We start from the raw sequence: 27,851 nt of genomic DNA, 5'->3' as shown, positions 1-27,851 counted from the left end.
AAAATAAAATCACAAACATGAGACTTGTAAATTAAATAATTTTATATATACTGATTTATTCATTAATGTGTAATATGTTTTATTTTTTAAACAAATCATGAGCTCTAAAAGATTTTCAGAATTTGTACAACTCTTTTGTTTTAGACAATCTACAAATGTTAAATCCTGAAATAAAATGTTAGGGTTAACACTGCATCTTTCTGGGGGAAAAAATGCAGCAATTGATAGTAGGGTTGGTCTGAATACCATTGTTTGAGCTTGGAAGCTTCGGTAGTAATCAACACCGAATATTCGAAGCTTTGGAGGAGGGGGCTGAGCATATTCTTCTCTCTAATAAAGGCAGGAATCTCTGTGTCTGTTTGCATTTTTATTATGTTGAGAACCGTTCATCCAATCGTCTTCACGCGTGGCGGGTGTGTTGCTGCGGACCCATTTTGGTGCAATATGGACACGCGACACGTTCAGAATTAATAAACGTTTAATAAAGTACAGAACAGCGCGAGCTGGAAGCGGAGCGCCTCACGCGGGCAGGGCTTATGTGCTCCGAGGACGGACACTGCACTAGTGATACAAAACACACAGGTCTGTTAAGAGCAATACTTTTAATAAGCTACGCTAACATTTTTATAACAAACAAATCACTCCCAAATCAGAAATTAGCCGCACAGTAATTACTGATACCGTAAAGGGTAGGCTATTTAAATAAAAGAAGAATGAAAAATGAACGAACAGTTTTTTTTATTTAATTCTAATAAATAAGCTCTTGTTAAAAACTAACCAAAATTAAAAATAATTTTCTTATCATTTCTGCAGAGGAGAGACTTGGTGTTTCCAAACAAAAGGAAATATATCGGTATTGGCATCGGCCAAAATTAGATGAAAAATATCGGCATATCGGATATCGGCAAAAATCCAATATCGTGCATCCCTAATATATACATATATTTATTAGTACACACACATATATATACACATATATATATATATAAAAATTGTATAAATGTAGTATTTTGAAGGTTTATTTTTGGATATTATTGTAAATTTTATTGTAATTTCATACTGCATACTATTATTGAACTATACAAATATTTTATTAAATACTTTTACAGTACATTAGTTTAAAATATTTTTTTTTTGTTTCATATTTTTATTTAATCAATTACAAAATCATTATTATTTTAGTCACAAATTTTTTTTTTTGTGTTTGAGTAAATATAATAATATAAAATAATATTAATCATTTTAATTACTTTTTTAACTGTCACCTCATGGTTACTGAAAGAGATGAGAGTGGGTTTTTGTAAACCCAAGTTTTTTCCAAATATTGCAGCCCTAAAAAGATTTTACAATCAATTTTTTTTTTTTAAGTTTACTAACTTAGATTTTTTTTCTTTTTACATTTTCTATGCAGATGTACTCCCCTACAAAATCACCTCAATTAGCCCTCCAACTAAATTCTCTAGATTAGAATAAATTAGAGACCGTGTGTATATATGTGTGTATGTGTGTGTGTGTGTGTGTGTGCGCATGTTTATGTGGTTTATGAGGATACAAATGTGTATAATGACATGGGTATGACAGAGGTATTACAATATGAAGGTGGTTTATGAGGACACTGCCTATGTCCCCGTAATTCAAAAGGCTTAAAAAACATACTAAATGGTGTTTTTTTGAAAATCTAAAAATGCACAAAGTCTCCTGTGAGGGCTAAGTTTAGGTGTAGGGTTGGTGTAGGGCAATAGCACACACAGTTTGTTCAGTATAAAAACCATTACGCCTATGGAGAGTCCCCATAAACCACAAAAACCAACATGTGTGTGAGTGTGTGAGTGTGTGTGTGTATGTGCTTGAGTGTGTGTGAGACTCACGCTGTGTGTTTTAGTGTTGAGAGACAGCAGCTCCAGTGACGGTGTGTGTTGGTTCTCAGTCAGCGTCTGATTGGTCAGACGAAAGTTAGTGTCCGATACATTCTGAAGACAAACCTGGATGAATTTCCTGTTGGGATAAAACCACACAGGAAACGCATCAATCCATCTGTTACTACAGTATCACTGTAAGAGTGTGAGGTCACGATGGGTCACGAGGGGTCAGTACCTCCGTCCTGCAGACAGCAGTGAGTGTTTGACTTTAAAGGGCACGTGGAAGGTCAGAGAGACCAGCGTGGAGTAAATGGACCAGGGACAGTCGACAGACACCTGAAACACACACATTTATATTTTTGCCTTTATTTAGATAGGATTTTTTATTATATAATGTATTATTCTTCTAAATATTATAATATTATTTATTATAAAAACTTCCTTAAAATACTAGTTCACTGTGAAAAAATAGTCAGAATTGTGAGATAAAAAGTTGCAATAGCTTTTCTTTTCAGTGGCGGAAACGGGCTTTCATAGAACTGTGATATTTCAAACATAGTGAAATACTTTACAGGGCTCCAAACTGCGACTAAAATGGTCGCATTTGCGACCAAAAATATTAATTTGCGAGTGAAGTTTTTGCTGAGGTCGCCACTGGCGACTATATATAATTTGCATGAAAGGACTTTTTTCCCGATTGTTTTGCGCTCACATCTTTTGTTATGTTCACGTATTAAACATAAGACGAAGCGCATCAAAGTTTTACTGAAAAGAGTTTCAAACAGTCCTGGTCTCTGCCGCACACAGTCTGCTGAACGCAGTGAGAGAGACCTGAAAGGGCCTGTTTACACCTGCTCACTTCATGCATTTTCTCTGATCGGATATCTATATGATTTGTTAAAACGTTTCCCCATTTACACTTGGCCACATAAATGTGTCTTCGCAAAACGCATATAAATCCGTTCTTCAATTCCCGCTTCATATGCAAATATAACGGAGTTCACGTCAATGAAAGCAATGGATAATTTTATTAATTATCAGCTAATTTCAATATCAAGAGAGCGCGCGGCATCAGCACTGGAAAGATAGGCTAGTCTCGCTACTTTTAATGAAGAAGATTGTGTGTTGAGCGTCTGCGGCTTACTTTCAGGTTCATTCAGTTTGCGCGTCGCTTGCTGAAGAAATACTCCGCTACTCATCCGCGGTGATGCTTGCTGCATTGCGCTGTCATATCTGACTATAACAGACCATATAGCCTATAAAACGCTCTCACACGTCTATTACTTTAATATTATGGGAGGAGTAAAATTACCATATGTGGTTTCAACAACCAGATGCATTTACACTTGTCCGGTCGATCTTCTTATCGAGATCTTAGTCTATATGCTGTGTTCTGTTAATGCATGGACTTCCTGTTATTTGAAGCGCACTTGCCATCCAGTAATCGCAAAAAGCTTTGTGCTGTCTTACTTTTTAATAAACAAAGTATCAGCTTTAAAATGCTACGAAATTCAAATGATGCGGTTTGGGTGCTCTTTAATGCGGACCACAAGCGCACACTTTGGGTAATATAAACACCAGTACCCCGCGTCCACACGGTCCGTGTATGCGTCCGGATCGCGCGAGCGGAGAGTAGCGCACTTAATGCTCAGGCGCGATCTCTTTAGCTCCTCAGTTAAAGCAGCAAGTGAACCCATTATATATTTCCATTTACTACTATAGTATGAAATGAACATGATCAAAAGGTAGGCAATAAGAAAGCCTATAGTACAACTTACTGAAATGTTTTATGTAAAAGCTCATTCAGTGTTTCAAACTGAGGAAATGTATAAAGCTTGTAAACATTGCATTGTAATACATTTACCTCAGAATAACCACTCAGTGTCCATAAACTCATCAGTCAGCTAGAAAAATAACTATAAAGAGGAGCGTTTTGCTATATTTATGCGCTGTTGCATATTAATATTTTTACTTATTCTGTTGTACATGATTCAACTCCTCCTATAAAATTGCATTTTACTAATGAAGAAAAACAGACTGAATGTGTGAAAGACGTGACAACATTTATAGGATGCACTGCACTCAGTGGCCAAGTGATGCTTATGGTCCATGATATTGATACAGCTTCTGTGTAACGAACAATTCTTTGTGACTGTATATTTCAAGTTGTAAAAGACATTTAATTAACACTTTAAGTGAACCTTAGTCCCCCGGTCGACCTGATCATCTACAAGATGGATTAAAATGCTGATAAAGCCTAGAAAAGATAAGACATAAACACATGACAAAATGATTGAAATGTTAAAATAGGGGGGAAAAATAAAATGATAATAATAAAATAAACCACTTTTATTCTGTGGCACCTAAAAAAATAATTTGGCGCCTAAGTTTTTCTTTTATAGGAGCCAATGGCTCCTTACTCGATTTTTTTGTCTGGAGCCCTGCTTTAGACGCGGAGCGGTGTTTCTGATATCAGTGAGCGCGGAGTGGCGCACGAGCGGAGTGATTATTACATGCTCGGAGCGCGGAGGACGCTCCACTCCGCTCACATACTCTGATCGGACACCGCCAAACAAATGTGGCTTTTTGTTAATGACTGTCACAGGATTTTACACAGAGTAACAGCTCACTACCAGTTACACAATATACTGTAACACTCAGTCACAGGCAATTCTGGTTGCATTTTTCAATTAATATCTTAAATTATCCGTTGACCATGTTCTGGCCCGCCATCTAGTGGTGAAATTGTTTTTTGGCCCGATGCCAAACTTACTTTCACAGACAGTAAAGACACTCAGACCCTGTGGCAAGCCATTCAGACCATCACTGACTACAAGCCCCCGCCACAGGCCAGTGACGATGGCACATCCTTACCAGATGCACTCAACCACTTCTACTATCTACTATTCTAGATACAGAATGACACGCCTGCACAGAAACTACTTGCATCTCCAAACGACCAGGTACTCTGTCTCTCTCCAGTCGATGTAAGGAAGACCCTGTCCCAGATTAACCCACACAAGGCTGCGGGCCCTGACAACATACCTGGACGTGTTCTGAGAGACTGTGCTGCACATCTGACGGATGTCCTAACAGACATCTTCAACACCTCGCTGAGCCAGGCAGTCGTCCCCACGTGTCTCAAATCCACCTCCATAATTCCAGTACCAAAGAAGTCACCCGTGTCCTGTCTGAATGACTATCGTCCCATAGCACTGACCCCAATCATGATGAAGTGCTTTGAGAGGTTAGTCATGCATCACATCAAGTCCAGTCTCCCAAACACACTGGACCCATTCCAGTTTGCATACCGTCCAAACCGTTCCACGGATGATGCAATATCCACCACTCTCCACCTAGCTCTTACTCACCTGGAACAGAAAGACTCTTATGCAAGAATGCTGTTCATCGACTTCTGCTCAGCATTCAACACTATAATCCCACAACAGCTCATCCACAAACTAAACTTGCTGGGCCTTAACACCCCGCTCTGTAATTGGATCCTGGACTTTTTAAATGCAAGACCTCAGTCAGTCCGTGTCGACCGCAACTCCTCCAGCACTACCATACTGAGCACAGGTGTCCCACAAGGCTGTGTGCTCAGCCCGCTTCTCTTCACACTGCTGACCCACGACTGCACTGCCAAGTTCAGCTCCAACCACATCATCAAGTTTGCTGATGACACAACAGTGGTAGGCCTCATCAGCAACAACGATGAAACGCTCTACAGAGAGGAAGTGGCACAGCTGGCGAAATGGTGTGGTGCTAACAACCTGTCCCTCAATGTAAGACAAAAGAGGTTGTGATGGGCTTCAGGAGAAACTCTGTTGACCACTCCCCACTGACCATCGACGGCTCAACCGTGGAGAGAGTCAGCAGCACTAAATTCCTGGGGGTGCACATCTCAGAGGATCTCACCTGGACCACCAACATCACGTCACTCAACAAGAAGGGACAACAATGCCTCCACTTTCTCCGCCGGCTGAAAAGGGCAAGTCTCCCGCCACCCATCCTCACCACTTTCTACAGGGGCACCATTGAGAGTGTGCTGACCACCTGCATCACTGTCTGGTACGGAAACTGCAGTGCTGCTGACCGCAAGACCCTACAACGGACAGTGAACACTGCCGCAAAGATCATCAGTGCCCCTCTCCCCTCCATCCTGGACATTTTCCTTGCACGATGCTTCAGCAAGGCCTCCAGCATCGTGACAGACCCCACCCATCCCTCCCACAACCTCTTCCAGCTCCTACCATCAGGTAGAAGGTACCGGAGTATCAAAGCTCACTCTGTCAGATTGCTCAACAGCTTTTTTCCCCAGGCTGTGAGAGCTCTTAACTCCAATCTCCCTGTCCCCCTCTGACCCCCCACCCACCCAACTCATTAATACTGTGACAACTTCTCCTAAGTGCAATTCTGAGTGTGCTACACACAGGTGAGTGGGCTATACAAACCACCTGTAGTAACACACTCATCCCACTATATGCACTCTAGACACTTTCTATGAACACTCCCTGCTACAAAGACTCAATAAGAACATGTTTACTTGAGCATTGCACTACAAATCTTTTTACATTATGCGCTGCTTTCCACAAAATCTCTCTTTAATCTGCACAACAATTTAATGTAAGAATATCTCTTTTGCATAATTTCATGTACAGTATTTATGTAAAGTTCTTGTACAGTCTCAGTTTGTGTATGTCTAGGCAACTAGACTATATGTATAGTCAGATTATTTTTGTCTATAGTCAGATGCTCTATTGTTTTTTTTTTCTTATACTTGCATTGTTGTATGTTTATCTTATGTTTAACTAGTATGTAGCACCGTGGTCCTGCGAGACACGACATTTCGTTCCACTATACGTCCACACATGTAGCAGAATGACAATAAAGCTCGACTTGACTACTTGCCGACCCCTGGTCTAGCAGTTTCTTAGTCTTCTGAGAAAAGACTTCTCTGCCTCCCCTCGACAGTCATGTACGAAGTACTTGGCTACAAATCAGAGTTTGAGGCTGTGTACAGTATTTACAGTACAAAGAGCAGTGAGAGTTCTCTCATCTGAAGCACTGTAATTGTAATGTGTAAGTTGTGTAAGACTCATCTACAGGGTTTTAAACGACTTACACATTTTTTATTTTAATTTTACTTTACTTTTTATATAACTTTATTATTATGAATATGAACTGTAAGAGCAGTCATCAGTCTGGTTTGTTTAGGCGTATCAAACCTTCTGGTCGATGACGGTCATGCCGCTGTTGAAGCGCGTTCGGCTGCGGGTGCGATGACTGATCTGTCCGTTAGTGAGCCGCTCGCTCTCCATCCGCGCCGGGGATGATGGGATATGACACAGAACGTCCAGCAGGAACTCCAGCGTGTGATACGGCGGCGTCACAGGAAGAGAGATGCTCGTCACCTTCTCAGATGACTGGATGGACAGAGCGCTTTCAGCCACCAGCTCTGATCAACAACACAACACATCAGTTACCAACTTATTAAGAGGAAATTAATACTTTTATTCATCAAGCCTGCATTAAATTGATCAAAAGTGCCAATAAAGACATTTCTAATGTTACAAAAGATTTCCATTTCAAATAAATGCTGTTCTTTCATGAACTTTCTATTCATCTGTGAAGCCTGAAAAATAAAATGTATCATGATTTCCACAAAAATATTGGGCAGCACAACTGTGTTCAACATTGATAATAATCAGAAATGTTTGTTGATAGTAAATCAGTATATTATTATGATTTCTGAAGATCATGTGACACTCAAGACTGGAGTAATGATGCTGAAAATACAGCTGCAGATCACAGAAATAGATTATATTTGAACAGAAAACAGTGTTACATTAGAATATTATTTCACAATTATTACTGTATTTTTTATCAAATAAATGCAGCCTTGATGAACAGAAGAGACACTTTGAACTTTTGGCTGTTAGTATATGTATATATATATATATATATATATATATATATATGTATATATGTATATATGTATATATGTATATATATATATATATATATATATATATATATATATATACACACTATATATATTATTTTTAATACATTACATTTTTACTTATGTAAATGATCTGTTCTTCTGTATACTGGAATAAAGAACATTTTGTAATTACAAATTTTACCATTTATTTATATATTTCATTACAAAATGTATTTATATAATTTATAACATTTATATTTATTATTTATACTTATTTTGAAATTATTTATATTAATATTACGTTTTTATTAATTTTTATTTTGAGTGTTATTATAAAAATTATTGGTTTGAATTTTACATGAGATAATTTAATACATGCGTATTAAGTATTCTGATTAGTGTGTATTTATTGTGTAATCTGAATCGTTTCTCACCTGCGCTGCTGCTGAGGATGCGGGCGCTGCATGTGGACGAGTGCAGCACAGGCATGGAGTCAGTGTTACTGAGCTGAAGAGCGTCGCCCTTCTTCACCGAATAGTGACCCGTCAGGATAGTGAACTTCACCTGCTGCGGCAAACCAGCCAACAGGTGCTCTGAGACGACAACACACGACAGGTGAGCCTGAGACACTGCAGAATGATACACACACTCAAACACACACATGTTGGTTTTTGTGGTTTATGGGGACTCTCCATAGGCGTAATGGTTTTTATACTGAACAAACTGTGTGTGCTATTGCCCTACACCAACCCTACACCTAAACTTAGCCTCACAGGAGACTTTGTGCATTTTTAGATTTTCAAAAAAACACCATTTAGTATGTTTTTTAAGCCTTTTGAATTACGGGGACATAGGCAGTGTCCTCATAAACCACCTTCATATTGTAATACCTCTGTCATACCCATGTCATTATACACATTTGTGTCCTCATAAACCACATAAACATGCGCACACACACACACACACACACACACTAAACACACACCTGTGAGCGGCTGGATGCTGAGCTGAGGCTCCTGAGAGTAAACCTCATACTGAACGACAGGGTAAAGATGTGGCAGAATGAACTGCACTCGGCCCAGCGTCGCACACAGCTGCCGGAGAGTATACACACCTGGCTTCTGACTCTGACAAAATCACACATTCAGCCATTTTAAAAATATGTATGAAATCACATGAAAATCTGGTGTTTATCACATTTTTACCCTGTAAGCCTGAGATTCCCAAAACTACTTTTTTGTCAGCTGAACCCCTTTGACCTAAACTTGAAGTCTCCCCTGACATTTTAAGTTAATATTTCTATCATTTAACCATTCACATGCTTTTTTTAATCTTGGTCAGTGGTCACGACATGTAGGTAAACAAATTTTAAAATTATTTATTTTACATTTTTATGCATTTAATTTTTTTATTTTACTTAAACGTTTTTATTTTACATTTATTTTTGCTACATTTTTATGAATTAATCTTAGCAAGTATTTTATTTTGAGTGTTTTTCTTTTAAATTATTTATTTTATCTTTACATTTTTACGGTTTAATTACTTTGCGTTTTATTCTGACTGCTTTCATTTTAAAATGATTTTTCTTTTACATTTTTAGTAAATGTTAAATTATTTTTACTTTATAATTTATTTTACATTTTTGTGATTTAATTTTTATCAAGAATTTTATTTTATTTTTATTTTAAAGGGGTCATGACATAAATCAAATTTGCCTTGATCTTTTGGCATACAAGAGGTCTTTGTACCATTAAAACATCCTGCAAGTTTAATACTAAACCAAAATAATAAAAAAAATAATAAATAATAAAAAAGAAAAGTTATTTTAATTTCATATTTTTACTATTACTATTTAATCTAAAGCGTTTTATTTTCATTGTTTTTTTTATTTTAAAATGATTCAATATTAAAAAAGTAAATTTTTATTTTTAAGTGTTTTATTTTGATATATGAGCGTTTCATCAGCAAACTCCAGTTTGGGAATCTCTGCTCTAATCTGATGAAATGAAACAGTTCTTCTCACAGCTGCAGTGAAGACGATGCTGTTGTTGCCAGGCAACAGCGTGACATCCCTAGCCCTCAGCATCTGCGCGCCGTCCTCCGGAGCGAGTGCGGTCAGTGCGGTGTTAGGTGTGTCCAGCGAGGTGGCGCTGTCGTTCCGGCGCAGCAGCAGGTGCATGTTCCTGCAGGCCACGCCGGCGGAGCTCAGAGCGCTATCAGACGGACTGTGCTCCAGGATCTCGCAGAGCTCCAGCGCAGACGCAAACGCAGACCCCGGGCTGGCCGCGGGGAAGGTCACGGTGCCGTCGGGGTTCTGAGCAGCCCGCTTCTGTGCCGTGGAGCCCGGCTGCTCCTGTGTGAAGTGTATGCTGGCGGAGATCTGCTCCAGCGTCACAGGAACGGGCATCAGACTGCAGAGACGCAGCTCCAGCTGCAGGGCGGCGCTCACGTGCACCAGCGCCGAGGACGGACGGAAACGCAGCTCCTGCAGACGAGTGAAGGAGCTCATGCTCAGAGCCACACGCGCGTCTGTCAGAGCCCAGAAACACAAGATTAATGCAGTCAGTCTGATACAACAAACACTAGGGGTGTAACGGTACACGTATTCATACCAGAAATTTCAGTTCGGTCCGCATGTGCACCGATCAATCGCTGTAAACGCCTCTTCCTCTTTACTACTAGTTTTAACGCGAAATAAACATGAATGAACATCTGACGCCTAACCGTAATCACTCAGTGTTTCAACCATGGAAAGACGTCATTAAAATTATCACGTAGCATTTAATTTACCTTAGGCAAGCCATTAGTGTCTACAGCTTGTCATTTACTAGAGACATGACGTCTAGAGAAGAGCCAAATATTAGACTATACTTCATTATATTTATTTTACCTGTTAGTGATGTCTTAATTATTTAATGTATATGTTTAAATAAATTTGATATGAAACATGTTATATTTCAACAACAAACAGAAATTGTATAATTTAGAAGTTAATTTAAAAACAATTTACATGTTTGCATAATTTTTTTTTATTTGAGTGTTGATTATTATAGTTAAAAATAAACAGTAGCCTAATTTAATTTAAGTTAATTGTAATTAGATCGTAATGTAAAAGGGCTTCCTGAAGTTTAGAGCAGAAGCTGAGGTAGATTTTTTTCCCTAAGAAAATTAATTATAATTGAATTTATTTAAAGAAAGAGCAATTTGTTAAGTAAACCATTGTTTTATATATATATATATATATATATATATATATATATATATATATATATATATATATATATAAGTTTTGTAGCCTAGCAGCTGTAGTAACCTTTCTGGGAAAAAAGAAAAATACATAAATGTATAATTGTATTTATTTAAAATGTTACATTTTTTAATATTTCATGTGTTTTATATTTCTTTTTTATAATTTTCCTTCTTTTGTCCGCGAGTAAAGAGAAAGACAACACCAGATAGTTCAGAAGGCAGCTGTGGTCACTTAGAACACAAAGTTGACCTCTGTGATGAACAAAAAGCCCATTCTTTATTTTATTATATTTTATTACATTTATTTAAAAAATATTTTATTTTAATGTATTATAATTTTAAATATTTAATTTCATTTTATAATGATATATCAATTTACTTTTTTGTTATTTTATTATATTTTTATAATTTTATTTATATTTTAAACCATTAATTTTTATTTCATTTTCATAATCTTACATGAAACTTTCTCAGAGACTATTCTTTTGTCTGTGAACAAAGAGAGGAGCGTTTGTTCAGATGGTGTGTTACCATGAACCAGTTAATATAATAATTCTGTGATTCGTTTGAGTCTTTATTGCTCTTAGACAAGAACAGATGGTTCAGATGGCAACTGAGATTAATTCACTCAGAACCTTTCAGATTAATTAAAAAATAAATATATTTTTATAATTTTACTTTATAAAATATTCTTTATATTATATTTTTATTATTATTTAAAATCTATACTTTTATTATACATTTACATGTTTTATATATTTAATTATTTATAATTATATAAAAAAAACACTTTTATTTTCATCATTATTTAAATGAACAATGTGAGAACAGACATGAGACCTGGAATAAAGTGTACGGTTCCGGCACTTTTATAGTGTTTTTGTCAGGATTAGCTGTGACTGCTGGAGTAAACGCACTCAGAACACAAGCTGACCTTTCTGTTGACCTTCGGCCCCTGCGGTCTGGCTGGCAAAGGTCAGGATCTCCTGGCAGAAGTGTCTCCTCTCTTCATCGCTCAGGTTGGTGTCGCTGGCCAGCAGAGCGCTCGTCTGCAGGTATCTACAGACACGGTCAAGAAACCACACACACCCTCGGGTGACAGATGACAAACATTTATCCAAATAAATAAAAAAATAAAATAAATAAATATATATATATATATATATATATATATATATATATATATATATATATATATATAAAAATAAATAAATAAATATATATATATAAAAATAAATATTAAAAATATTAAATATATACTTATAGGTAATACAGTCAAACCAAAATATATTCAACTCAAAAAACTTTTAGAGTTCATCCAAATGAGTGGGATGAACTCTAAAAGTGCTGTTCTTTTTATTTGGTAAAACATATATGTGTTGAAACGGCTAATAATAAAATGTGACATTCTGTAGTTTTGTCTCATATTCATCTTTTAATCATATTTGCAAATGTCTTTACTCCACAGCCAACAGAGCAATTTTGTCTTTACTGTTACAATACTTATGGAGGGCACTGTATATATGAATATATATATATACACACACACACATACATACTTTTTTAAAATTTAGTAAATATAATTATAAAAAATATAATAAAGTACTAAAAAAGTAAAACTACAGTAAAATAATCAGTAATGTCATTATATTTATTTCAGTTTCATAATCTCAGGTGTTTTTCTATTCCTCTCATGTCCTGGAGGTTGTGTGTGTGTGAGGTGTATGAGTGAAGGATACTCGTCCATCTTCTGCAGCTGTTTCTGACACTCTGCGATCTGTTTGCGTGTGTGTGTGAGCGGCAAACTCCAGCTCTCCGACACGTATGACTTCAGAGAATCCAGCAGGAAGTTCTCAGCACTCTGAGGGTCACCCTTCCTCCTGCACACACACACACACACACACACAGACACACACACACACACACACGTGACTCTGGAGCACAAAAGCAGTCATGAGTAACACAGGTATATTTGTAGCAATAGACAACAACAATACATTGTATGGCTCAAAATTATACATTTCTCTTTTATGACAAAAATCATTAGGATATTAAGATCATGTTCCATGAAGATATTTAGTACATTTCCTACCATAAATATATCAAAACTTCATTTTTGATTAGTAATATGCATTGCTAAGAACTTCATTTGAACAACTTTAAAGGAGATTTTCTCAATATTTAGATTTTTTTTTAGATGAGTTGTATTTCAGCCAAATATTGTCCTATCATAAACCATACATCAATGGAGAGATTATTTATTCAATAAAACAAATTGACCCTTATGACTGGTTTTGTGCTCCAGGGTCACACTGAACGACACAAATACACTCCGTCTGCGTCACATGTGTTTCTGATGTTAAATCGCGCTCACATGTAGTACTCGGCCAGACTCTTCCCCACCAGCCGAGCCGAACGCAGCCGCCCGATCGCCCTGTACATCTCCATAGAGGCATGAGACAGCTCCTGATCAGACACACAAACCAAAAATAAACCCAGTAATCACAGCACTAAAATAAACACTCACAGACTACAGAGACCGAACGCTCACCAGATAGTGTTTCTCAAAGGCCTCCACAGACGATAACGCCTCCTTCAGCTTCTTATACGGACTCTGAGGAGTGTTCACTGAGACACGGAGATTATAAACGCATTACAGACACGCTTTAACCACTGAAACACAATCTACACACATCTGTGAGCTGCTCATGAATCCTCGTTAGTGATGAGCTTTATTTATATACACACTAGCAGTCAAATGCTTGGAATAGTTATGATTTTTAATGTTCCTGAAAGAAGTCTCTTCTGCTCATCAAGGTTGCATTTATTTGATCAAAAATACAGTAAAAATTCTTAAATATTATTATAATGTAAAATATCAGTTTTCTATGTGAATATGCTGTAAAATGTAATTTATTTCTGTGATCTGCAGCTGTATTTTCAGCATCATTACTGCAGTCTTCAGTGTCACATGATCTTCAGAAATCATTATAGTATTCATGCATATATAGTCCAGTTTTGTGGACTTTCACACAGAGATCAGTCATTATTCAGGTGGCGACAGCATTTGACCACTAGATTTACAAAAATCATTTCAGGTTTAAGAAGGGTTTCAACATTGCATCAACTACTGATAAACACATTCATTTTTATTTGAATTATTACTCTATAGGTTTTTTAAACCATGTATTATTAATTACAACTAATTAAAATGCACATATTCATGTTTTTTCTTAGTTACATGTAACTTTGTAACATGTAACTTCACCAAATATATTTGCTTTAAATACCCCTGAGATTTTAAAATTAATATTTCAATAATTAAGCATCAAATTTGCATGTTAACGGTTTCTTTGATGTTGATTAATGATCACATGGCATGCAGGTAAATACAAATATTTCATCTTTTTTAGTAAGTGTTTGATTTAAAACAAAGACTACAGAAATACAAAGATGGTTCACTCCTATACTTATGAATGGGAGAAACTGTAACGTGCAATACAGAGGAATAGTCCCACCTTCGAAATGAAAGAGACAAATTTCCCATAGAAACCAGGGGCGCCTTCAAGCTCACACACAACGTTTTGCTGCGGTTTCTGGGTTGAACGACGTGTTTCCTGGAAACGGTGTGCAGCGGGGTTTGAGATGCGTTTTCTCTTGTTTGGTGGGTGTGTCAGAAATGTCAGCCCAATCAGCAGCAACATGTAGATAAACCACGCGGTATTAAAGAGACAGCTCGCACTATGTAATTTAATTATGAGTTCAGCGAGCAGTTTTTGAGATTTCAGGATTCCCCCATTCATGAAGATAGGTCTTGTACGGGCTGCCAGAGGCGTTGCAAATATGGCCTCCTTAGTTTTAAAATGAGTCATTTTAATTTACATTTTTTATGATTTAATTAATTGTCAGCTTTTCATTAAACTCACAACCCCCCCGCAGTTCCTTTACGAACCCTAGTTTGGGAAACCCTGATGTAATATTATGTTTAATGCGCATCATGTTGTAAATTACAATGAATGGAACAAGTTCTTACTCTTTGCATTTTTTACATCATTATTGTACAAGATTAAATTGCTATTTAAATCAATGTGATAAACGAGTTAAATCAAAAAGTAATATTTGATTATATTACCTAAAATGTGTAATGAAACGGATTACGTTACTGACTACAATTTGTGTCAAGTAATCTGGAATCAGTAACGGATTACAATTTGAGCAGCATCAAACATAATGGAAAATGATGCGTTATTTCATCATATTTACCCGTTTCGGGTCTCTCTGCTCCCAGACCAGCCAGCAGGTCGACGGTTTTGTTCAGGTCCTCAGAGTTCGGGCCGTTCTCAGACACCAGACCACACAGATCGCCCAGAGACCTCAGCTGCACACAATATCACACACAAATAAAGAAATAAGCCCAAACGGGCCACTGTCACGTGCCTTCGAGTGTGTTAGCCATGTCTGATCCGTACCTTCTCAGTAGCGTAGGTCCACAGGCCCACAGTGTGGGAGGAGTTGGCCTCCAGTTGGCTGCGGTCGCAGCAGCCCTCGATCCGGTGCAGGACCTCCAGACAGCTGAGAAACACCCAGCAGTCCAGAGCGCCACTCACCACAGACACCTGCAGCACACACACACACACACACACACATCAGAGCTGCCCGAAACACACCCCAAACACGTCTGAAACACCCCTAAAACGACCCAAACACCCATCAAAACACACCCCAAGCACATCTGAAACACCTCAAACACGACCCAAACACAGCTGAAATATGCCCCAAACATGTCTGAAATACACCTGAAACAGCTGAAATAAGCCCCAAAAATCCTGAAACACGGCCCAAAAACACCCCAAACATGTCTGAAACACGGCCCAAAAACACCCCAAACATGTCTGAAACACGACTGAAACACGGCCCAAAAACACCCCAAACATGTCTGAAACACGCCTGAAACACGGCCCAAAAACACCCCAAACATGTCTGAAACACGACTGAAACACGGCCCAAAAACACCCCAAACATGTCTGAAACACGCCTGAAACACGGCCCAAAAACACCCCAAACATGTCTGAAACACGACTGAAACACGGCCCAAAAACACCCCAAACATGTCTGAAACACGGTCCAAAAACACCCCAAACATGTCTGAAACACACCTGAAACACGGCCCAAAAACACCCCAAACATGTCTAAAACACACCTGAAACACATCTGACACCAGCCTGAAACACGGCCCAAAAACACCCCAAACATGTCTGAAACACGACTGAAACACATCTGACACCAGCCTGAAACACGGCCCAAAAACACCCCAAACATGTCTGAAACACGGCCCAAAAACACCCCAAACATGTCTGAAACACGACTGAAACACGGCCCAAAAACACCCCAAACATGTCTGAAACACGGTCCAAAAACACCCCAAACATGTCTGAAACACACCTGAAACACGGCCCAAAAACACCCCAAACATGTCTAAAACACACCTGAAACACATCTGACACCAGCCTGAAACACGGCCCAAAAACACCCCAAACATGTCTGAAACACGGCCCAAAAACACCCCAAACATGTCTGAAACACGACTGAAACACGGCCCAAAAACACCCCAAACATGTCTGAAACACGCCTGAAACACGGTCCAAAAACACCCCAAACATGTCTGAAACACGACTGAAACACGGTCCAAAAACACCCCAAACATGTCTGAAACACGGCCCAAAAACACCCCAAACATGTCTGAAACACGGCCCAAAAACACCCCAAACATGTCTGAAACACGACTGAAACACGGCCCAAAAACACCCCAAACATGTCTGAAACACGCCTGAAACACGGCCCAAAAACACCCCAAACATGTCTGAAACACGACTGAAACACGGCCCAAAAACACCCCAAACATGTCTGAAACACGCCTGAAACACGGTCCAAAAACACCCCAAACATGTCTGAAACACGACTGAAACACGGCCCAAAAACACCCCAAACATGTCTGAAACACGGTCCAAAAACACCCCAAACATGTCTGAAACACGGTCCAAAAACACCCCAAACATGTCTGAAACACACCTGAAACACATCTGACACCAGCCTGAAACACCCCAAACATGTCTGAAACACACCTGAAACACATCTGACACCAGCCTGAAACACCCCAAACATGTCTGAAACACACCTGAAACACATCTGACACCAGCCTGAAACACGGCCCAAAAACACCCCAAACATGTCTGAAACACACCTGAAACACATCTGACACCAGCCTGAAACACGGCCCAAAAACACCCCAAACATGTCTAAAACACACCTGAAACACATCTGACACCAGCCTGAAACACGGCCCAAAAACACCCCAAACATGTCTGAAACACACCTGAAACACGGCCCAAAAATGGCAGAAACGCCCCACAGCTAGAACTGTGTAAACGGCAGTAAAACACACACATGCACACACACCTCCAGCAGCCGCAGCTCCTGCACGCAGTTGTGTAGCAGCTCGAGGGCGCGGGCGGTCACCTCCCAGGGTCTCTGCAGGAAGATGAGCAGCGTACACTGGCGGGAGAACAGGTAGCTGCGCAGGTCCAGCAGACTGGCTTCTCCTCTCTGGATCAGATCACGCTTCTCCATGTCGATGGGCCGCCGCAGCAGCAGCCCGTTCCAGCTCCGCACCGGCTCACAGAACGAGCCCAGCCAGTTAGCGCCGTCTGAACACCAGCAAAACACACACCACCAGAGTCACACCTGCTCAGACTCATCATCTGAATACATCATCTCCATTTACTTTCTTAATTTCTCTACTGTGAGCATTTCTTGGGTACACGTTATTCCAATGATTTCCTATTAAAAAGCAAAAAAAAATCATTTGATTTTTATCATATTTTCATAATTTTAGGTATATTTTAAATAATGCATTTAACTATATTTTAATCTTTTTTTTTTATTTTTATTTTAATATTTTTATATTGAATAGTTCATTAAATGAATATAATTTTACATACATTAAATTGTTTTTTTAAATAAATATAAATATTGTGTAAAATATACAGACTATAAAAATATATTGTTCACTTTATTTTAATAATCTTTCTGTATTAACCAATATCATAGCTTAACAATCCGATTAAATTGTGATGGAAACATTTATAAAATCCATTTTTATATGCTTTTATCCAAAGCAACTTCCAAATGAGGACAATAGAAGCAATCAAAATCAACAAAAGAGCAATGATACTCAAGTGCTATAACAAGTCTCAGATAGCTTAACACCGTACACATAGCAAGGTTGTTTATCTTTTTTTATATATTAAGTGAAGCTGTGTAACACAAGGCATTAATGCACAGAGGACGGTTTACCTCCAGCGCCGAAGTTGAGCACATACTGCGTGAAAAGAGCGTCTAGTTCATCGTACTGGACCAGAGCGTCTTCAAACTGCTGCAGCATCTCGAACACAAACGCCAGCTCCTCCTGATCAACACAGATTCACAGATCATTAGTGTCCCTGCAGCACAGAAGCAGTCATGAGTAGCACAGGTATATCTGTAGCAATAGCCAACAATACATTGTATGGATCAAAATTATACATTTCTCTTTTATGACAAAAATCATTAGGATATTAAGATCATGTTCCATGAAGATATTTTGTAAATTTCCTACCGTAAATATATCAAAACTTCATTTTTGATTAGTAATATGCATTGCTAAGAACTTCATTTGAACAACTTTAAAGGAGATTTTCTCAATATTTAGATTTTTTTGCTCCCTCAGATTCCAGATTTTCAAATAGTTGTATCTCAGACAAATATTGTCCTGTCATAACAAACCATACATCAATGGAGAGATTATTTCTCAGTTTCAAACACATGACTGGTTTTGTGGTCCAGGGTCACAAGTATGATATCTGAGCGCTGTGATTGACAGCTCCCACCTGCACCATGAAGTAGTCGCAGAAGCTCCAGCCGGGCTCGGTGCGTTTCTCTCGCAGTGTCCTCATGTCGTCCTCGAAGCGGCCCAGATTCCTGGTGAAGGACATGAGCAGCAGCGTGCGCAGCTTAGTGAGGAACGAGCTCCACGACTCCTGCGAGCGAGACGACTCCTTCAGCGGGTCGGACAGAGCCACACACCTGGACACACACACAAAACGCTTGCTTACACACACATTAGTGCATTAGACACTTCAATCACAATAAACACATTACCATATTTAATTAAGATTTCAAAAGCAGTTCACATGCTTTGATTGACTGTGGCTCTATCCTGTTAAAATACGTAAAACATCTGAGAGAGGGATGCGTTAAGTTTGTTCATTCAGCTCAACGGCTCAATGTGATTTTTTATTATACATTTACTAAAAAAAATTATTATCTAATTATATTTTTGATAATTGTATGTTTTTTTCATATTTTGTTTTAAAAAGTATTTGTTTTATTATCTTTTACATTTATAATTTCAATAATGTCCTTTTAAAAAATACAAATGTTATTAAAATATAATAAAATATAAAAAAATAATTATATTTATTTAATTTAAGTAATCTTTCATGAAACTCTCCCAGTCTTTTCTGCTGATATAATTGAAGCTTTGTGGGCAGTGGGAAAATAATAATAATGACCAATAAAATTAATATAGCTTAACATTTCACAATCCAAATAAATATTCATCACATCCCTCAATCTGATTTTTTTTTTACTTTATTTTTAAGATTTTAGCTATATTTCTTTAAAATATTTTATTAAATTATATATGTTTTACTAATATACTTCTACTTATTTATTTTTTTTACACATTTAATGTTTTTAGATTTTAATTTTTTTTTTTTTATATTTACTTTTGAAACACAAATGCTATAAAAATTCAATAAACTATTAAAAATCAAACTCATACATTTCTAAAAAATTATATTTAGACTGTGTGGGCAAATGTATTATTTTTTATTTATTTATTTTTTTAAATGGTTTGCCCTTTATTTTATTCATTTATATATATATATAAAAAAAGGCACTATACTTATTCTACTTTTATTTTGTTTATATTAGTGTCCCTGCAGCACAACAGCAGTCATGAGTAGCACAGGTATATCTGTAGCACTAGCCAACAATCCTAGGGCCGTGTGATCTCCGTGATGCAGAAAACACGGACAGAAAGGCGGAATCCAGTCATAAAAACAGAATTTACAGTTTAACGCGGAATGTCGCGGAATTTGTCAAAGTTTGGATGAATTAATCAAAAGTAGGTCATTACACTTAAATCAAATCGTGATATGGACTAGTATCTGTAAATATTAAGCTGCAAAAGTGGATTTAAATATGAATCCTGCATGTTCTGCGCGTCTCTGTGTGAATGGAGCAGACATGCGGTGATTTCAGAGTCTCTGTAAATAATGTCAGAGGTAAATACATGAACAACATCTCCAGAACTGATCTGAGATGCACTTTATGAGCATTTTACCATTTCATTTGAGTAAAACTAGCATCATATTATATACACACAGAACTGTAAAGGTATCCACGGCAACCCGTCAAAATAAAAGTTTGGTTTAACTTAAAGACATTGTGCCAGAAATAGGCTATATTACTATTATTTAGTAGAATGTACATAATACTACTACTACTACTGTTGAAAAATAATAACTTAATAATCACAACATATTTAAATTTTTATAGTAAATCCCCTTCATTTGCTAAAAATTTGTGTTTAATTTTCATTAATTAAAATATTAATTAAATCAATGTTTTATGCCTTCATCTGATATCCAGTAAAATTCAAATACACAACACAGAATTTCTGAGGGGGAGAAATATTTCATAAGGCTACTGTAAGAATAAATCAAAATTGTTTGTATGCCATGATTAGACAAAAAATAAAACATTTCATACGGCCCTAAACATGTCATTTTTGTTACACTTTTAATAAATTCATGTTAAATTGTATAAGTTTCATGATTTTAATTAATTAGACATGCTTTTTGATTAATAAAATTTAATTTGACCATTAAAAAGGAGTCCAGAAAAACTTAAACGGAATAAACAGAATTTAGAAAAAAATAAAACTTATTTCATAGGGTCCTACAATACACTGTTTGGGTCAAAATTATACATTTCTCTTTTATGACAAAAATCATTAGGATATTAAGATCATGTTCCATGAAGATATTTAGTAAATGTCCTACCGTAAATATATCAAAACTTAATTTTTGATTAGTAATATGCATTGCTAAGAACTTCATTTGAACAACTTTAAAGGAGATTTTCTCAATATTTAGATTTTTTTGCTCCCTCAGATTCCAGATTTTCTAATAGTTGTATCTCAGACAAATATTGTCCTATCATAACAAACCATACATCAATGGAAATATTATTTATTCAGCTTCCAGGTTTTTATAAATCTCTACTTCAAAAAATGGACCCTTATGACCAGTTTTGTGCTAGTTATTTTTTATAATTGAATTGATATAACATCTTAAAAAATTCAAGTATAAAAAACATAAAATGAATGTAAACAATTATACTTATGACTTTTGAATATCGACAGCATGAAATGACCCAGAACACCCCAGCAGCAGTGAGTTCAGTTGATCAGGCTCAGTTATGGATAATCTCAAAACACTGATAATAACCACTGATTAATTGTTGATGATGTGCCGCAGAAGTTAAACCCTCAGCTGTGACTGACTGCCGCGTGTGTTCATCAGACGCTGAGTGTGTAAAGTAATCATCAGCAGTAAATGCCCAGACAGCTGCTGCGTCAGAGAACAGAGCATGCTGGGATCAGGAGCTATTTCAGCCGCTCACCTGTCGCTCTGCTTGTTACAGAAGTCGTTGCGGATCTTGTCGACGATGGAGGTGCGTGGCAGGATGTTGGTCTTGTTCTTCTTCTTGTTATCGCTTTCCACCACAACGATGAGCCAATCCACCGATCCGTGCAGACGCAGAGCAGCCTGCCAGCGCTGCATGTCCTCCTTCACCGACGCCTTGTACACCTCCGTGTCCTGCACACACACACACACACACACACACACACACACCTCTGAATGCCATACTATCAACTGTTCTTAAGACAGCAGCGTGCAGAACATGAATCTTCTGTATGTATTGAACACCCGTGATACATGATAATGTACTATATTTGCCAAATGTGCAACAGATCATACTGCACAGAATCTGTATCCCACAATGCAATGCACTCAACTTATCATATTCTATTTACAGCATGACAAATAAACAGGAATTAGATGTTTGAGCAAACAATCGCAGACATTTGTACACAAAAATAGATTAAAACATTTGGATACTACCAACATTTTTCCACTGAAACATTATTCTTTAAACTCTATTTTTGTAAAATAGTAGTTATAAATAATTAATGCCAACATAACGGTTTTATAATTATTTAGAAACATATATCCCAAAGCAACTTATAAAACAGAGTTAACGTCAATATGCTCTTAAGATTTTAGCTATATTTATTTGACATTTTTATTTATTAAATTGTATATAAAAAAAATAAAAAATAAAAAAGTATGTTTTATTACTTATTTTTTATTTGATACTTTTAAAATATAAATGTTATAAAAATGTAATAAAGTGTAAAAAAAATTAAATACAAATGTAAAAAAATAATAATTTTTAAATTTTTAAAACACAGCGACATCAAGGACATAAAACATTAGTATTTGTGTTGAATAATAGAGATATGTGAGCCTGTGTTTATTTCTGTAGCGCATCTCTCACATGCCAGCAGGTTCACTTTCACTTTAAATAAACTATCTTTGGCTTGGCATTTCTGATAAATGTTGCTTATAATAAATGACACTATTATTTACATTTATTTTACACTTTTTGGAATTTGTACTCCATTTAGTGGGTGCTTGCCAAAGGCTGCACTCACTATTGTTATTGCTCATACTTATTATTATTATTTTTTTAAAGGGATGTCTCCAGACTGAATTGTCATAGAAACATGAGGGTGGTCTCATTTGACTCGGGGCAGCAAACAGCCAATCATGAATCACCTCAACACTTCCTAGCCCCTCCCTAGCAACCATTGTCGAGTACCTTAGCAACCAAAATCCAAAGAGGGATATCTTCCATTCTGAATGTCACAGAGGCATGGGAGTTGGTTTATATCATTCATAGTGACAAGAAACACCCTAGCAACCGAGTGGCGAGTTTTGCCACTGCAAGCACCCACTCACATTTTCTTCAGGAAATGTACAGTCTAGTTTTCATTGCCGTCCTGTTCTGAATACATTAAATGTTAAGGATTTGTTGTAGAGTGCAAGGAATTAAACACCTTTACAGAGTTTTATAATGTTTGTAACCCTTTCATTTATTGGTATTTAAATTATTTCTGAATTTTAATAATAATATGTCTTATACACCAATGCAATTTTTTTAATGCAACTGTTCTTTCTCTCTAATAATGCAATTCTGTCCCGGTGTGACTTATATGCACTACTCAGATGATGCTCTTAATTAAAAGGAAATAAAAAAGGTTTTGAATGCTGGACACTTCTTGCTTCTTTTAACACACAGCAGAAGAAATGAGACTATCAGACTCGTGCTGGATGATAAACTAACCTGCTAAAACTCGCACACTAGACGGCAGAGCACACTGTAGGTCATTTGGGACACAGCTATGATGTCTAATGCGAGACTCACGCAGCAGTCGGTCCAGTAGATGTGCAGGAAGGGGAACGTCAGCAGCGCTTTATTTCCTTCTTTAGGAAGCAGTTCCTCCTTAAACTGGACAAAATTAGCCTCCAGATAGATCATCTTCGGTGCTCGTCCGTAAGACCTGAGACAAGAAACATCTGATGAATGACACGAGATGAAGATCAATCCATCCCTGCTGGACCTTCATTTCCTTTAACCCTTGAGTGTCTGCATGAAAGCAGCTCTTATCAAACATGCAAACACTCTTATGAAATGCTGAGCTGGACAAACTCTTCCAGATCTGGCCCTTTCTGAAGAGGAAGAGCTTAATGACTGGATTTCCCAAGATCATGTGACAGAGAACGCTTCCTTATTCAGGCTTTCTGCAGGATTTTTAAGCTCAAATTTAAGACCTTTAATTTATACAATAAATTATTTTATAAATTAAATAACAGGTTTTTATAATGAATTATCTTCTTATCTTCCACCAGTTCACATTTATAGCTCTGCGTGTTTGCAGGGTAAAAACATGGGTGGATTTTCGCATTGGTCTGAACAAAACCAGCAGATGGTCTTATTGGAAATGCAGATTCATTCTCTGCCAGCAGGAGGCGCTTTCAGAACGGCAGAAATATAACCGTTTCTCCGGTAAAAGCAGCCGATTCTGAAACTGCAGCGCTCATTTTATTTAATGAAATCATAGTCTTTTGAAGTTTAATCGTCGCATTAAGCCATAATCGCAATTCTGCTCTTTCCGTACCCAAATTTAAGACCTCTTGAAATCATAATTAAGACTTTCTCATACAATCTATTGTCTAAAAGATCTTACTGTGAATGATTCATCTGTGCATAAGCTTCATTTTTTAATGTTTTGAGCTTGTAATGTTTAATCAGAATTTAGTGCTCTTAAACTCCGCCCCTCAAGCTCACACAGAGCCACGCCCACATCTCATCATCCAATCAACAACTGATGCACAGAACCAAGTCCCGCCCTGCATTTAATCTCCCTGATAATCTGTTACATTCAGATGAACATCACAATATGAATGTAGAGATATGATGCTACTTCTGCTTCATCATCGTGGCTCTACTAGGGATGTAAAATAATCTCACGATAGGATAATAGCGCGATATGAAGTCCACAATACGATATTTGGAAAAAAACTAATTGGGAAAAAAATTACAATTTTGTACATTTTAGAGTTAAATGATTCTATCTAATGCACTTTAAGAGTTCAGAATGAAGAGCTCTAACCCATGTTCTTAACTAAGAAAACTTACGTCAGAAAAAAGTCAGTGAATTGACTTGTAGCTGAACTTTAAAGAGGACTCAACCCTGTATTTATTTGTGATCTACTGTCTCAGTCTAAATGACATTCACACTGCTGTTTTATTAGAATATAATAACAATAACAGTAATAGCCATATATTATAAAACAACTGCACTGTAAAATAAATGAAAATGAATATTTGATAGGTATATTATTATTGCTTTACACTACAGTAGGATAATTACAATACCTCTTTCCTAATTTGTACACTTGAAAGAGATATTTTGAGTTTGGACTGCATTTAAACCGCTAGCTGTCAGTAATTCATGCTGCACTTTAAGCTTTTATTTTGAAGGAAACTCCAGCTTCAGTGAAAACAGGCACAAAAACACGTCTCGCTACAAATCTAGTGAAACGCTGTAATCATCTGCAGCTGAAATAAAGCAGAACTGGTGGCTGTTGTTCCCAAACGTGTGCTAAACTCACAGAACGTGAAATAAACTGCATTCATTCAGTGTGAACGGAGCCGTTCTGAGACGCGGAAAACACCGGATCATGAGCTGATCGTCTGAACCAAGTGCAGCTTCGCTTTAAAACAGACTTGATGAAGAGATTATATTGTGCTTTCGGTTTGAGTTCGTCTGACAGATACTGTGCTGAAGCATAATGACCCAAAACACTACTTTACAGACCTGTTATGTTAGAATAAGAAGTTTAAATATATTTGAAAAACTACACTCTTTGCCTGGAAGACTATCGTTTCATATCATCAAGTGAGCACGATAATATCCAGACAGGTGATATTGATAATATCATTACATCCCTAGACTCTACTGTATAATAAGAGCTCTCACCTCCTCCACTCCATGGGCTCTCTGGGCAGCTGCTGGGTCAGTGATCCGTACAGAGCCGTGAACAGGTTCTGATCGCCCGCACCTGAGCAACACACACACACACACACGTTACCAAACTGAAGTTTAATCTTTAATATCATGGTGAAACAAAGAACACACACACACACACACACACACACACACATATATATATATATATATATAGATATAGATACATATAGTGCTCAATTCACACATTCACACACAGCAGCTCACACTCACACCAGCTCACACACACACACACACACACACACACACACACTCTCTCTCTCTCTCACACACACACCAGCTCACACACACACATACACACTCTCACACTTTCACACACCAGCAGCAGCTCACACTGCCACTGATGAAACTCGCTGATATTCAGGGTGGAAACAGTTTCTAAGACAGCTGTACCATGACACTAATGTAGATGCTACAACTTTGACACACATACACTACCAGTCAACAGCTTTGAACAGTAAGATTTCTAATGTTTTAAAGAAGTCTCTTTTGCTCACCAAGCCTGCATTTATTTGATCCAAAATACAGTAAAAAAATTGATTTTTTTTTACTATTTAAAACAGCTGTTTTCTATGTGAATATGTGTTAAACTGTAATGTATTTCTGTGATCTGCAGCTGTATTTTCAGCATCATTACTCCAGTCTTCAGTGTCACATGATCTTCAGAAATCATAATAATATACTGATTTACTGCTCAACAAACATTATTATTATATATTGAAAACAGCTGAGTATAATTTTTTCAGGTTGGTTCAGAAGAACAGCATTTATCTGAAATATAAATATTTTATAACATTATAAATGTCTTTATCATCACTTTTGATCAATTTAAAGCATCCCTGCTGAATAAAAGTATTAGTTTCTATTAGGGATGCAACGATACCATTTTTTCAGATCCGATCCCATACCGATAATTCTGAGTATCTGCCGATACCGATCCAATCCGATCCGATAATTCTGAGTATCTGCCGATACGATCCGATCCGATAATTCTGAGTATCTGCCGATACCGATCCCATCCGATCCGATAATTCTGAGTATCTGCCGATACGATCCGATCCGATAATTCTGAGTATCTGCCGATACCGATCCCATCCGATCCGATAATTCTGAGTATCTGCCGATACCGATCCAATCCGATCCGATAATTCTGAGTATCTGCCGATACCGATCCAATCCGATCCGATAATTCTGAGTATCTGCCGATACCGATCCAATCCGATCCGATAATTCTGAGTATCTGCCGATACGATCCGATCCGATACCAGCACAGTTTTTTTAATCAATGTAGATTTTCTATACTTCTGTGTTGACCCGATCATCACTCATTTTTGTGTTAAACACAATCTACTACATATAGATAACTTCATTTTAATGAAAAATAACAAATGAAAAAATCTATAATCAATCTATGAGAAAAACACTATTATAAACAAGGTTAGTGGATAATTCAGCAGCACAAGATACTCTAGAAAAATCATGGGTGCACAATTTTATAAAATCTAGTGAAACATTTGTATTTACAAATAAAAGTGAATTAGAGTACGACTAAATCTGGTAAAATGTTACACATTGCTCTTTGTATTGTTGTAAAATACATTTATGAAAAAACAAGCAAATATATTTATATATAAATACATAGCCTACTATAGAATTAAAAGACATTAGTTTTAAATGTATAGCACAGTAATGAAGGCAGCAACATATGATAGATAGGACAGAACAAGAAAGACTATTAATCATCTTTCATTGCGCAAAAGTATTATAAAACGAAAGGCTCCAATACAGAGCCGCACAGAGCGCTTATGCACATCCCGTGCACAGAATGATGCGCTTGAAGCAGCACAGAGCCAAAGCGCCCTCCGAGTCCACACAGAAACGTTCAAAGTACAAAGGGAAAAGATATTGATGCGTAGTGTATTGAATCTGTGCGTTAGTTTATTGATCCTTGTCTTTTAACAGTTTTAAAGCT

At 37.2% G+C, this 27,851-nt stretch overlaps 1 protein-coding gene across 1 annotated transcript in view; it reads right to left on the bottom strand.

Moving 5' to 3' along the window:
* LOC306855243 (trafficking protein particle complex subunit 10-like) overlaps window positions 1-27,851 on the bottom strand; it is a 43,125-nt gene that overhangs the window by 12,699 nt on the left and 2,575 nt on the right. Inside the window, exons 2-19 of the mRNA XM_079393783.1 lie at window positions 25,832-25,913; window positions 23,713-23,848; window positions 21,844-22,040; window positions 18,981-19,176; window positions 18,409-18,520; window positions 17,512-17,759; window positions 15,525-15,671; window positions 15,319-15,433; window positions 13,607-13,683; window positions 13,430-13,521; window positions 12,795-12,935; window positions 11,990-12,114; window positions 9,830-10,335; window positions 8,792-8,933; window positions 8,241-8,399; window positions 7,088-7,317; window positions 2,095-2,195; window positions 1,869-1,995 (exon numbers count right to left, since the gene is read on the bottom strand). Coding sequence (XP_079249909.1) covers window positions 1,869-1,995; window positions 2,095-2,195; window positions 7,088-7,317; window positions 8,241-8,399; window positions 8,792-8,933; window positions 9,830-10,335; window positions 11,990-12,114; window positions 12,795-12,935; window positions 13,430-13,521; window positions 13,607-13,683; window positions 15,319-15,433; window positions 15,525-15,671; window positions 17,512-17,759; window positions 18,409-18,520; window positions 18,981-19,176; window positions 21,844-22,040; window positions 23,713-23,848; window positions 25,832-25,913 — 2,933 coding nt within the window. The remainder of the gene's footprint in view (window positions 1-1,868; window positions 1,996-2,094; window positions 2,196-7,087; window positions 7,318-8,240; window positions 8,400-8,791; window positions 8,934-9,829; window positions 10,336-11,989; window positions 12,115-12,794; window positions 12,936-13,429; window positions 13,522-13,606; window positions 13,684-15,318; window positions 15,434-15,524; window positions 15,672-17,511; window positions 17,760-18,408; window positions 18,521-18,980; window positions 19,177-21,843; window positions 22,041-23,712; window positions 23,849-25,831; window positions 25,914-27,851) is intronic.

This window comes from Barbus barbus, assembly GCF_936440315.1.
Source record: "Barbus barbus genome assembly, chromosome: 35".
Lineage (NCBI taxonomy): Eukaryota > Metazoa > Chordata > Actinopteri > Cypriniformes > Cyprinidae > Barbus > Barbus barbus.
Note: the sequence above shows the minus strand (reverse complement) of the source record. Positions and strands in the feature narration are given on the sequence as shown.